The 14,193-nt window shown below is 45.1% G+C and overlaps 1 protein-coding gene across 1 annotated transcript in view; it reads left to right on the top strand.

The window, feature by feature from the left end:
• The first annotated feature begins 290 nt into the window (after window positions 1-290).
• The window catches only part of FBXO32 (F-box protein 32), a 41,218-nt gene continuing 27,315 nt past the window's right edge, over window positions 291-14,193 (top strand). Inside the window, exons 1-2 of the mRNA XM_054985216.1 lie at window positions 291-615; window positions 13,504-13,616. Coding sequence (XP_054841191.1) covers window positions 500-615; window positions 13,504-13,616 — 229 coding nt within the window. The 5' untranslated portion in view covers window positions 291-499. The remainder of the gene's footprint in view (window positions 616-13,503; window positions 13,617-14,193) is intronic.

The raw sequence follows: 14,193 nt of genomic DNA, 5'->3' as shown, positions 1-14,193 counted from the left end.
ACTTGACTTGGGGGCCCTATAAATATTCCGAGGCCGGGCAGCTGAGCAGGACCCCGGTGCCAGGGCAAAAGTTTCCACTTCCCAGGATTGTGCAATTGCAGGGCGAGATGGGCCGGAGCAGCCGCTCTCCCCCCTCCGGCAGCAGCCATAAACAAAGCCACGTGTCCCCTCCCTGAGTCAGAGGCGGAGCCGCAGCGGCTCTTCCGGCAACAAAGAGCCACCAGCTGCGCGCCCATAAATACGGCGGCAGCCCGGGCGAGGGTAGAGAACGCGGTAGGAGGAAGCAGAGGGTGGGAGCAATTAGGAGCGGCACATATTTATTAATTATCATCATTAATAATAATTATTATTAATAATTATTATTAGTACACAGCTGTCGATTCTAGGGCAAAGCAAGCTCTTCTTGGGCTGCCTTTTTTGGAGAAAGAGGGATTGCAATCTACTCTTTCGTTGTTGCATTTTTTTTTCTTTTCCCACTTCCCATTTTTGGCCGGCAGCGATGCCTTTTCTCGGGCAGGACTGGCGATCCCCCGGGCAGAACTGGGTGAAGACGGCGGACGGGTGGACGAGGTTCCTGAACGCCAACGAGAGCGGCTATCTCAGCGAGCGGAGCGGGTAAGGGCTGCTCGGAGGCTCTCTCGGGCGCTCGTGGGCATCGCAGGTGGTGCGGCGGGGGGAATGGAGGAGGAGCGGGGCAGGAGGGGAGGGACGGCTTTGGAGGGAGGGTTGCCAACTTTAGGTTGGGAAATTCCAGGAGATTTGGGGAGTGGTGCCTGGGGAAGGCAGGGTTTGGCGAGGGGAGCGACCTCATCAGGGTTTAATGCCAGAGAACCCACCCTCCAAGGCAGCCGCCTTCTCCAGGGTAACTGATCTCTGTAGTCTGGAGATCGGTGGTAATTCCAGATGTCCAGCCCCCACCTGGAGGTTGGCAACCCTACAGTGCTGTTTGTTGTGTGAGTGGCGGTTGCGGTTGCAAAATAACACCAAAAAACCCCCTATTTTTGCGCGCGCACATACACCCTCTCCAAGTGCGTCTCTGTTTGGACGAGGCTGCGATGCCTTGTTTATGTTGTTGGCGTTGTGGCGTCATTGCGGGAAGGAGGATCAGCTTCCCAGCTCCAACCTCTCCGGGAACCAGAAAGATTTGAGCGGAGGGGGGAGAGAAAGGGGCCGCTTGTTACCCCCTGCAGCGCAACAGTCGACCTTGCTGTCTCCAGATGTTTCCCACTGCTCATTGCAGCTTCAGCTGTAAAGGTTAGCAGATGTACTGGGGATCCGTCTGTGGGGAGAGAAGGCTCTCTCTAGCAGCTTAACCAGAGATTGGAGTCCAGTGGCACCCTAGAGACCGACAAGATTTTCAGGGTAGAAGCTTCCAAGAGTCAAAGCTCCCTTCTTCAGCTATGGAGAATTCCTTTCTCCTGGCTGTAAATATACAGAGGCTGACGGGTGAAATTTGTGAAGCTGCCCTGCCCTGATTCAGTCTGTAGGTCTATCAAGGGTTGTCTTCTCTAAATGGCAGCACCTGTCTCACCTGTTCCCTGATCTTCAGGAGATGCTGGAGATTGCACCTGGGGCCTTCTGAGTAGATGCTCTACTGCTAAACTGTGGGCCCAGTTTTTAGAATCTGTTTCTTAACTGGGCTTCTAGAAAGGCTGATTCAATGTTTATTGATATGTGTTCCTAAAGGCAATTTAAAATATTTGGTGATGGGGAGGTGGTGGTTTTACTAGGAATGGCCCAGATTCTTGAGTCTAAGAATCAACTGCTGAGATGGTTGAGAGGTACCAGATGAAACAGTTCTGGCACCCTCCTTGCTCCGTACTGCCCCTGTAGCTATTGTGTCCACCACCCTTCTTCCCTATGTGTTTGATTCAAATGTTATCCCCTTGGTCAGCTGCTGGAACATTGAGATCCAAAGCTGGGGTGGGGGTGGAGGAATGGATCTTGATGAGTCATTCTTGCTCTTGGCACCTGTCTGTGTGTTGTCACAGCACATGGTTGCAGGATAAAGTGTCGCGTGGCATGGGTGCTGCAATTGTGGTGGCATAATATGTCGCATGGTGGGGCGCTGTATTGGTAGCGCAGGGCGTATTTGTGTGCTGTAAGGATGAATGCAAATATGTGCACATTGTGCATAGTGAGTGCTACCTCTTAATGAAAGCATGATAGTGGTGGGTGGCTGGCATCAAGGTGTGCAATAGGCAAGACTGTATGTATGTGTGTGTACCTTGGTCTCCTAGATGTTGGTGCTGGGCAGAACAGGCATACCAAAGCCTGAACTTCTCCCTTTCAGTTTAGTGGCTGCCTGCTAGGGCTCTTCTATGTTAGCAACACATTGTAAGACCATAGAAAGTTGATGCCTTCAGTGTATCAAAACATTTGCTTGTAGTTTACACCATTTTTGCAGTCTGAGTTGCTTTTTGCAACTTATCATGCATCCTTTCCATGAATTCAATGCAGTAGGGGCCCAAAGCTGACATAAATACACCATGAAGAGCTATTGGTGGTGGGGGGGGGGAGAAACAAGCACCCCACCTACAATGCTTATTGTCACTTTGGACTTTGCCTCTTGGGCAGCATGGAAGCATAGGTGGGGCCAAAGTTGCCTCCGTAGGAAGGCAGGCTTAGGTAAATCATTAGATTCCCTAGGACATATGAGCAGTCTCTGAGCATGTGAAGAAGCATTTCCTTAAAAAAAAAGGAATGGCATACTCAGAAGCATGGTATGCTTATATTTTTCCCTTTCCTTTCCATTTGTGAAAGGAATTCTGCATATGCTCAGAGGCACTCTGCCTTTGGTGCTGAACTTTTTTTTTTTAAAGCCACTGGTACCCCAGCTTAACTTACACCATTTTGCTGTCTCTGCTACCCAACATAATCCCCTCCTCTTCCTGTTTTTTGGCCAGGCTTGGCTGATTTTTTCCCTCCTTGGCCTTGCACATCCATTACTGTGGGACATTCCCTGTTTGTATTGCTGCAGTCTCTTCCTGCTCCATCGTAGCATGAAGCTAGGAAAGATGCTCTAGAAAGTCCAGGAATGTGCCATCAGATGGACAGAGTGAGTCATTTAACTCTTCCTTCAAAAGTGATGAAGTCACGCTAATCCTGAGAAGTGAGTGAATTGGTATGGCAAAGAATAGATGAGTTTCTTGGAACTGGAGGTGATTTATGTGGGCAGTAGATTTAGGCAGGTTATGTCTGTAAGAAAAATGATTTTAATTTTTTAAAAACTTTAACCACAGGCCAGCAATGGTTATGCAGTTAATCTTAACTGCAGAAAACTGTGCTTGGCATAAGGATATTTTCTTCTGGGTCTGGCTAACATGCTCAGCAAACTAGAAGATTATTTAAGATATTTGGCCTGAGAGCCAGTCTTCTGTTTCATGGTACTTTATCAAGAAAACACAGGAAAAAAGAATCCAGTCTGCAGCATAGTTAAAGCAATACATGTGGATTTAAGATGACAGCATGCAGTGTGATCCTAAATACACTTATTCAGAAGTAAGTCCCGTTAAATTCAGTGGGGCTTCCTGTTTAGTAAATGTGTTTTGGATTGCAGTCTTGGGACACGTTAGATTTAACATGCAATGCTAAGTTGCTTATTGGGTGTAAGTTTTAATTTTATGGGACTTACTTCTGAGTAAACATGTTTAATATGAAGCTGTAAGTTATGTTTGTACGTCACCTTGAGTTATTATTTATGGCTAGAAAGGCAGACTTTTATTGTGATATATCTTTAAAGGAATACTGTAGCTGCTGCTGAGCTATAGATTGGAAATTGGATTGATCCAGATATTCATCGGGTGAAAAGGGAATGAAGGGTCCCATTTGACCACCAAACCCAGTGATGCTGGGGACATTGGGTCTGTCTGGACCTGTGGGATGGGGGCCATGGCAAAGAAGGGAATTGAGATGGGATGAAGTGAAAAATCTGGTTCTAATCCCGTGTGATCGTTTTTGAAGGCTTGGCTTCTGCTTTATCCGGTCTGTTCCTGCTGCATCGGAAAATACCAGTTCAAATGAACGAAGGGTTAGTTTTGTATAATAATCTGTGGGCAGTTATTTGGTAGAAGATACCGGTTGCAGCAACAGGCAAACGATGTCCCCATCAGAGGAGCTGCGTTGATCAAAAAAAAACTTTCTTCCTCAGAGAGCTGTCTGTTTAATTACAAGCAATTGATATTGACAGGTTAAGTGGCTTCAGGGCACATTGTAGTGGGGGTGTGGAATTAAACAAAAATCGGATGAGACTGTTTTTAAACTCCCAAGAGCTCTGCTGGTTTAGAATGTTTAGGTAATCTGTATGGCAGGCTGCTCTGGTTTATTTTGCTTGGCAGACAACGGAATGTTGGCCATGGAAGCCAAGATCTGTTTTCTGATTATTAAAGGCTTCCATCATAAGGACAGGAGATTTTTAAGCAATGACCAAGCTAGTCCAAGTATCCTGTCTCCGTCTTGTCCTGAATGCTGCAGATCCAAATGTTCTGAATCCGTATTGGGCCCACAAAATGAGAGGCTACTTGGAACAACGATGACCTTGGTTCGATGGGCTTGCTCTTTAACGTCTTTCAAGCTTTCCCTATGGTTGACCACAGGGCTTTTTTTCTGGGAAAAGAGGTGGTGGAACTCAGTGGGTTGCCCTTGGAGAAAATGGCCGCATGGCTGGTGCCCTGAGCAGCGCAGAGGGCAATCTAAACTCCCCTCTGTCTGGATATCAGGGCATCAGCCATGTGGGGGCACCAGCCATGTGACCATTTTCAAGAAGTTCCAGAACTCTGTTCACCATGTTCCAGCTGAAAAAAAGCCCCGGTTGACCACCAAGCAAAGATTTTTAGAGGAAAAAACGGGTGAGCGGAAACCAAGATTGAATAAATTCTTGTAAATCTAAATTAATCTTGGTTTCCTTGGGATAACCTGGAGACTTGTCTGGGCTGCTTATTTCATTAAAAGTTGATTTCGTCTTTCTAAAGAAGGCTCATTCTTGGATTGTCCAGGTTTAGGCTCATGAATACTAAGTCAACTACTGGCCTGTCGTAATCAGTATGGTTTAATCTAACTGACAGCAGCTCTTCAGGGTCTCAGGCAAAGGCTTTTCAAATCAGCTACAACCTGACTCTTTTAACAGGAGAAACCAATTTAGTAAAAGCCAGGTATACCTACAGTAATATCCGTAGGTAATGATACCTGCAGTAATAGTTTCAGTGGATTACAGATCTGTTCTGCTATGAAGGTGTTCTTCTAGATGGTTCCATTTTGCTACGGTTCTAATTTGATAATAAGAATGCCCTCCTTAACATTTCTGCCTTGCACATGTTGTGGAATGAACGTACTGCATGAGCCCTCCTGAGGAGTCTTGACCTCCATTTGCTCAGATGAGCAAATTTGTCATGGCGGAGCATAGCAGGAGAGGTGTTCCACCGTGTGTGTGTGGCTGCTGGGCCATGAAGGGCTTTATCAGAGATAATTGAATTGAACCTGGTAACTGATTGGTAGCCAATGGAGCGATTGCAGGATGGGTGTGAGATACATATTCCATCTAGCGCCTGTTAGTAACTGGCCTGCCATCTTCAGAACCAGTGAGTTTCCAAATTGACTTCAAGGGCAGGCCCAGGCAGAGTGCATTACAGTAGACTAGCCTCAAAGTAAACATAGCATGGATCCGTGAGGCCAGATCAGCCAAGTCAAGGTCTGGCAATAGCTTCTGGTAAGAATTTTTTTTTTCTGGCTATGTTATCTTGCTTCTCCAGCAGTAATGTAGAGTCCAGTATAACCCCCAGGCTCTTAACCAAGTCAGAATGTGTCAGCTGGACCCCATCAAAAGAGGAGAGCACAATGTCATTCAAGACTTCAGCCTTCCCAACCAGTTTTACCTGCATCTTGTCAGAATTAAGCTTCAACTTGTTCACCCTTAGCCAGTTAACCAAAGCAAGGTTCAGGACCTCTCTAGCTTAGAACACATACTGAATGTAATAATTGTTTCTAGATACCTATTCTTGTAAAAATTATTTGTATTGTTGGTGATTTTGAAAACAATAAACAGAATTTGGAAAGGACCTCTATAGAGTCACTAGGAAATTTGCAGGAGGAAATGCAGAACTAGGTGTCATCAGCCTACTCCAAAACTGTTTGCAGGTTTAAAACAAGATCTACTTTGATGTTTACTCCAGCACAGTGCAGAGAGAAGGTGTAAAGCTGCCAAAACTTTTTTTTTTTAAATAAAAGTTGTTGCATGGCGCAATGCTAACTTTGCTGTTTGACACAGAAGCATTCCCACAAAGGAATGCAAAGTCTGCTGGCCTGTCTGAAGTCTTTTCCATCACTTTTGCTTAGTGGACGCTGGACAAGTTTATCACGGACATGGATTCCCACAAGCGCTGGCCCTCGTGCCTGAGATGAAGTGGCTTTCTCCTTCCCGAGAGTTTGTATCTACTCGGAAGCCTTGTGGAATAACAAAAAGTCTTTTGACTGCAGCTGCTGTAGAAAAGGATCGCTACCTTTGCGGCACAGATGGACCGCTTGTCCTATCAAGAGACGGTGCACTTAAGTTTCAAGTTCCTGTGGCTTGAGGCAACAAAGAGCCTGTTGAATCATCTGATCTGGTGACATTTCTGTGTCCTAGTAATATAGCCGGGTAAACACGGATACAGTTTCTATTGGAGATCATGACTGAGATGACTTTTTTGCCTTGGGAAAACACAGGAAGGGGGAGGAGGTAGAGAGATGGTTGGTGATACATTCTTCGATAATGCATGCAAGCTGCAGTTGCCTGAGGCTTTCAATAATGGCAGTTCTGTTGAACAGCTCTTGGTTTCTGCATCTCCAGGTACATGCCAGAAGGAAGGGCAAGGTGAAGATCTCATAAATATATGTATAATAAGCCAAACCAAGATTGAGATACATTGGAATTTCCAGAAAGGCCTGGATTCTTGTTTCATTTGTCGATGCACTGTTGGAAATGAATGCCATGTCTAGGTTGCTGGAGGTAGCCACCCATCTATAAGGAGGTGATACTCCTACTCCCATTCACTCAGAGGCAATGGAGTTGATGTAGATGGTTTGCTGCCACCTTTGGACAGCCCAGTGGGGCAAGGGATGGCTGCATCAGCAAGCCTGACGTTTTGCTGGCCAGCAGGCATGACTATGAATCTGTCCACACGGGATTATGTACTTGTGTGAAGCTTGGGTGGGGGACTAGGGCTGCCACTTACCAAGTAATGGCAGGGAACTGCCCGGTGTTGCTTCTTGTCCCCCACCCTCGTTCACCGGAGTATAAGTAAATAAAAATGAAACAGCAGGGGGCAGCACATGCAAGTCACTTCCTGTTTCAGAACAGGAAGTGATGTTATGACACGCTAGGAACTTCAAAAACAAATCTCTGGGGCTTCAGAGGATAAAACGGTTACTAGCTAACAAGATGCAGATGGAAGTAATTGGAATACTAGAAGGGGATATGGAAGGTTAATTGCAAGAATCTCTGAGTGAGTATATTGTACCATGAATGTATTAGTGTAAATATTAGATACTCAGGGATTCTTTATGACTATGTATGTTTTTCCAGCTACTGTGCTCTTTGAAAAAGAACTTTGGAAACGGACCTTACAAGGATCTGGACCGTCCGTTAGAGAACTCAGTCACAGAGTTTACAACGTATATTGGAAGGACATAGGTCTACCCATGAGCTGTGACACCCACAGTGTCTGGAATCATTCTTGGACTGCACCTATATTGTGACTGTATATTATAATTGTGAACAAGGCAATTTAAACCCTGTATAGGAAAAGTAGTGTCATAGGATGCCTGACCAGTAAATGCACTTTAATTGTAACAATTATAGCACTTGGAGCACGTGACACTTTAATAGAATAATTACAGGACGTCTGAAATGCCTATATGATTGAGGTTGAGGGGGAGTGCAATATGTGGTACAGTTCTTGAATGTGCTAAGAGAGATAATTTGAAATACAAGTTGTTTAATATACCCCTTATATATTGGTGAATAAATAATTCTGGAAACAATATTACACGCTTTATTGTTGATTGTGGAGGCATTATAGTACACGGGAATTTTCTTCTTGTCTGATAGCAGTATTACCGTGTTGCTCTATATTTTGGGACTTACCAAGTAATGGCAGGGAACTGCCCGGTGTTGCTTCTTGTCCCCCACCCTCGTTCACCGGAGTATAAGTAAATAAAAATGAAACAGCAGGGGGCAGCACATGCAAGTCACTTCCTGTTTCAGAACAGGAAGTGATGTTATGACACGCTAGGAACTTCAAAAACAAATCTCTGGGGCTTCCTCCCAAATTCGGAGACAGAATGCTGCTGACAGGCAGATACTGGGGAGTAGTTAGTGGCCAGCAAGTCTTAATTGTGGGCTGCCCTGGCCCCTGTGGCATCTGACTGGCCAGTGGTGGAACTAGGATACTGGGCTGGCTGGACCATTGGTCAGTCCCAGCATGTCTGTTCTTATGTGGAGCGCATGAAACTGCTTCAAAATAGTCAGACCCGTGGTCTGTTTAGCTCAGACTTGTCAGTAGCTTTCCAGGGTCTGCATCCTGATCTTTTTAACTGGATGCCTTCTGCAACAAAGCAGACACTCTACCACCGAACCTTGAGTTCTTATATAATATAAATATAATAAATTAAATTAAATTCCGCCCTCCCCGCTTTCGCAGGCTCAGGGCGGATATAAGTTCCCTTTTCACTTGCATGCTTTCTCCCATTCTTTTTCATAGAATAAATCCTCCAAGAATTCTTTTTCAGGAGGGGCAGGGGGGAGCTTGAGAAATTAGTTTTCCTGTTCCATCCTTTTGCATTGCTCTTGGGATGTCTTGATCTTTGCAGTTCCTAATACAAGATAATGGGGTGGTTGGTGATTAATTTCTGCTATATCGCACAAGGTAAAAGGGCAATTTCCCCCCCCCATTTGATGGCTACCTGCCAAGATGTTCCTTTTTTAATATTAGCCAATTAAGAATGAGGTTTTATATAAATGCCATGACCTGGCCAGGAGATTAAACAACAGAGTCAGCTGTCTAAAGATGATTCAGAACAAACAAGATCTTGTTACAAAAGAAAGCGGGAACCTGATATCTTTCTGCAGCAGAGGCGTTCATTGTCCTTCAGTTCATGACCCAGGATATACTATCATAATATAAAAAGAATAATTAGCACAAGTATCTGATAACCTATATAGAATGTTAGTGCAGTCCAGTTAGCCTGACACAATTGTTCAGCTGTCTTTGAAATAAAGGCCCTTGTGGGAACAGATTGCATAATGCGTGTGCCCTCGTGTGCGTTCGTTCTGACGTTGGTTGTTCAAATCATCCAGAACAATTATGCAGCCATGGTTATGTTAAACCCTGTTTCTCTGCCTTGTTAATTAATTCATCGAGGATATTTTTCATAGTTCCTCTGCACTGAAGTGCTTGAGGCAGTTCACAGAACAAAAGAAAACCATCTTGTACCCGCCAAACTCTAAAAACATAAATTAACAAAACAGCAAAATGAAACATCCAGCAGTGTCAGAGTCAGTGTTGTGTGAGGAACAGAGTATCTAACTAGGATCTAGATAGGTAGTTGTGTTTATCTGTAGCAGGGGAAAAGAGCCAGAGTCCAGTAGCACAAAATTAGTGGTAGGGTATGAGCTTTCGTGAACCACAGCTCAGTTCTTCAGAGATGATATCTGGAGAAGTAGGCAGCTGTGATCACAAATGCTCATACCTTACCACTAATTTTGTTAGTCTTATCATTGCTACTGGACACTTGCTCTTTCCCACTGACTAGGATCTGTGAGCCTCCAGGTTGGAACCCCCTGCTCTGCCATGGAAGCCCGCTGGGTGACCTTGGGCCAGTCACATACTCTTAGTCTAACCAACCTCACAGGATTGTTGTGAGAATAAAATGGAGGTAAGGAGAACTATGTAAACTGCTTTAGGGCCCCCACTGGGGAGAAAGGCTAGGTATAAATGATGTCAAACATGAATTAGGAATTCTCTGTGGAGGACAGGTATCTCAGTGACTATTAGCCCCCATGGTTAAATGGAACCTCCATGTTCAGAGACCCCAACCCTCTGAATACCGGTGCTGGGGAGGGGTGGCAATAACCAAGAGAAGCTTTGGCCTGAATACCATGCATGCAAACCTTGCAGGGGTATCTGGTTGGCCGCTGGGTAAATCGGAATGTTGAACTAGGTAAACCATTAGCCTGTTAACATGGCTATTCTGACGTTTTGACATCCTTTTGTTCCATTTTTTAGAATTATTTTTGTTCAGGATGCTGTGCATGTGTAGTTTGACATGGCAACCCCCCCCCCACTGTGTTACTGATAGCATGTGCACACTGATAAAACACTGCAACTCCCCGAAAAATCCTTGATTCAGTTGTCTATATGGTGTGATTAAGGATCTTTCTGGTGATGCTTGTGTACGGTTTTACCAATATACAGGGACATAATGAGCATCAATAAAAACCCTGGGCAAGAGGAATCAGGATGAAGACATGCTTAAGCTCCCAGCAAAGTTGCTTTTTTGCATATGCCCATCAGTTACGTGACTAGAGGGGAAATGGAGTGCAAATGAACCAAGAGTTGTGGCAGTCTCTGCATGCTCTGATGCGTTTTGGACATTCTCCTGCTTAAGCCAGCATTAAGAAGGAGAGAAACACAGCGCAGAAAGAGGTCTTAGAACCATTCCGCATGTACTGCAAAGTTACTAGATCTGTGTGGTTTCAGACTGTAGGTGAGGGTTACGTGTTTGCAGGGCTTTTTTTCTGGGAAAAGAGGTAGTGGAACTCAGTGATGGAACTCTGGACTGCACAATGATGTCACTTTGGGTCAGCTGGAACAAGGGGGGATTTTTTTTTAAGTTTAAATCGCCTTTGGTGAAAATGGTCACATGGCCGGTGGCCCCGTCCCCTGATCTCCAGACAGAGGGGAATTTAGAATCTAAACTCTCCTCTGTCTGGAGATCAGGGGGCGGGGCCACCGGCCATGTGACCATTTTCAAGAGGTGCTGGAACTCCGTTTCACTGTGTTCCTGCTGAAAAAAAGCCCTGCTTGCTTGAATTATCTCCAAGGGATGGTAGGGGGGGAGCACTCCTTGCATTTAGAAAATTAATGCAAGAGGGGGATAGCTATGCTAGGAATATCCTCCCTGACATACAAGTTTGGCATGATTTTTTCCCTCCAAGGACAGACGTGACATTCCATGCTCCCAGGCAGTCTGAAATGGTACAGTCCCTGGGACATCATGCCACATGATGCGTGCAGTAGCTCTTAGTCCTGTATTGCTCATCTCCAGGTGTAAACTGAGTTGTTCCAACTCTTCTCCCAATACTGTATTATTTATAGACCTTTCCAAATGAGAATAGCAACCTACAGGTGCATGAAACCTGAGTGTATCCATGCCCTGAAGATGCCTGGACATGACATAAGCAAGGAAGTGTGACATCAGAGCAGCGGGTGGAGGTTAAAGGAAGGTCAGGGATGATCACAAAGGGTCATGGAGTTCAGGGTGCAATTTTCATTTAATGATGGGTATGATCGCAATAATCAGCACTTGGATTGCCAACTATGCTGCTGCTGGTCAGAACAGCCTATAAAAATATCGTGTTTTGAACCCAGATTTGCCCCTTTCAGGATGGAAGTTTCCTGCATTTCAAAGGTGGTACAAGACAGGAAATGCTCAGAGGTGTAACTCATTTATATAAACCTTTTAAAACTTCATGATCAGTTGAATGTCTCTTCTCTCACTCTGGTCCAGAGAGACATGTAAGAGGGGAAAAGGTTGCGGCTCAGAGGGAAAGCATATGTTCTGCAAGTTGACAGTCCATTGCATAGTGCAATTAATTTCCAATTAAAGGATATCATGGAACAGGGGTTGGGAAAGGCCTTTCTCTTCCTGAGATCCTTGCCGAGGCACATAGTACTGAGCGACATGAACCAGTGGTTGGAAACGGTGGAAGGCAGTTCCATATGTTTTCTCAGGAAAAGGCTGTGTCTCCTTGGTAGAGCACATGATTTGTGTTCAGAAGGTCCCAGGTTCAAAACGTCAGTTAAAGAATCTCAGCATGTATTGGGAGAGGGTTTTCAGCGAGCTGCTGCCAATCAAAGTAAAGTATCTGTATACAGATGCAGATAAGGAACATATTTTGTCTAGTATACAGTGAAAGTAATGTGAGCTTTGATGTATCAAAAGTTTGGCTGAGTTGAAGCTGAGCAACTTGGATCCATGAGTGACCGTTCTTAATGACATTTTCCATGTATCTGCCAAATAATATTTCATTATTTATTTACAAAACTAATACCCCACCTTTTTGTCCTCATCAGGACCACTGATTAAAATGCACATCTGGTTACATACCTTGCAAGCATTACCAGAACTATACACAAGCCATGTCCTCATGCTTTTGGTGCTGTGCCTCTCCAGGACCCTTTGGAACCTGGAAGCATGTGGGTGGGGTTAGTTGCATGGATCCTACCTGCATAAAACTTGTTTTTCTTCGATTTGTGTGTCTGATCTTAGCTATGGTGTCTAAAGGGAGAGCCTCTACACTGAGAGGCAGTATACCTTTGGATGTCAGTGCTAGGAGGCCTCTGTGCCCTGTTTGTTGGCTGTCCAGGGCAACTGGTTGCCAAACTAGATGGATCCAGCAGGGCTCTTCTTGTGTTCTGAACTCCCTCCATGCAAATGAGGGCCAAGCTACACATGACGAATGACACTTGAACGGCAAGTGTATTTCTCCCTGTTCACTTGCCCTCCACTCAATCCACTTGCCGTTCAAGTGTCATTCGTCATGTGTAGCTTGGCCCTGAGAGAGAGCCATTTTGGGTAAGCTACAGAACAGAAACGTATTCTGCTCCTAGCAAATTCCTGTTAGATATCCCTGAGACCGGAGGTGGGTGGGGGTGGTCTAAGCAGGAAGGTGAGCCTTAGGTGGTCTTAAGGTTGCCAACATCCAGGTGGAGCCTGGAGTTCTCCTGGAATTAGAACTCGTCTCCAGACTATAGAGTAGGGTTGCCAGGTCCAGGCTAGAGATTTGGGGGGGTGGAGCCTGGAGAGGGTGGAGTTTGGGGAGGGGAGGGGCCTAAGTGGGGTACACTGCCATAGAGTTCATCCAGAGCAGCCATTTCCAGGGGAACTGGTCTCTGTTTCCTGGAGATCAGTTCTAATTCTGGGAGATCTCCAGCTACCACCTGGAGGCTGGCAGTCCTACTATAGAGATCAGTTCCCTTGGAGGAAATGGCAACGTTGGAGGACGGACTTCATGGCAGTCCCTTCCGGCTGAGCTCCATGCTTGCCTCTGACTCCACCCTCTGCAGGCACCGCTCCCAAATCTCCAGGAATTTCCTAAACTGGAGTTAACAACTCTAGGTGGCCTTAAAGTGAAGTATAGGGTTCTGGAAATCGCCTCCTCCGGGATATTAAAAGGGGAAAAAGTTCCATTTTCAACAAATGCAGGAGAAATTAAAAACATTTCCCCTTTCCTGATGTTGTCCGCAGTTACTGCAGAAAAGAAGGCTACGAGAAGGAGAACATTTTCAACAGCATCAACTGTGACGTTGCGGCGAAAAAGAGAAAGAAGGACCAGCTGAACAGCAAGACAAGGATTCAATGTAAGACCTTGGTTAGGGAGACTTTTTTAAAAGCCCAAAATAACAATAAACATCAGTGTTTGGAGGGAAAAAACGCTCCACTTCTCACACAAAGAAATGACCTTTGTAGCTCTTCCAGAATTCTCTGGAGAGATTTTGCACCCATGTTTTGACCTTAGCCAGAAAACTTGGATCCATTGCAGCATGGAGACGTACGCCTGGGATATTAATCCTTGCTTCATGCTTGTTTTTGAGTTCTGATTTTTTTGTCGTTCACATTTGGCAGGAGAGTAATTTTTTCCGATCGTACATTCAAGTGAACCGATTCCAACTTCTTTCGTTCTCCTTCCCCCTCTTGCACGTATGCATCCCTACATGCATGGATAGGTTCTCTTTAAACGTATCTGCCAAATGCTCAGGATGATGAATGTCTAAAAGGACAGAAAGCATAAAATAAATGAAAACCGTTAAGATAAATTCATCTAAGGGGTTATTTGTAACCTGCCAGTGGCAGTCCAAATAGGAAAATGTACATTACTGAGAAAAGGGGGCTATGTGGAAAAGGCAGAAATGAATAATTTTCTAATCAGGATTTCAT

The sequence above is a fragment of the Eublepharis macularius genome, chromosome 7 (assembly GCF_028583425.1).
Source record: "Eublepharis macularius isolate TG4126 chromosome 7, MPM_Emac_v1.0, whole genome shotgun sequence".
Lineage (NCBI taxonomy): Eukaryota > Metazoa > Chordata > Lepidosauria > Squamata > Eublepharidae > Eublepharis > Eublepharis macularius.
This window is presented reverse-complemented; position numbering and strand designations above follow the sequence as displayed.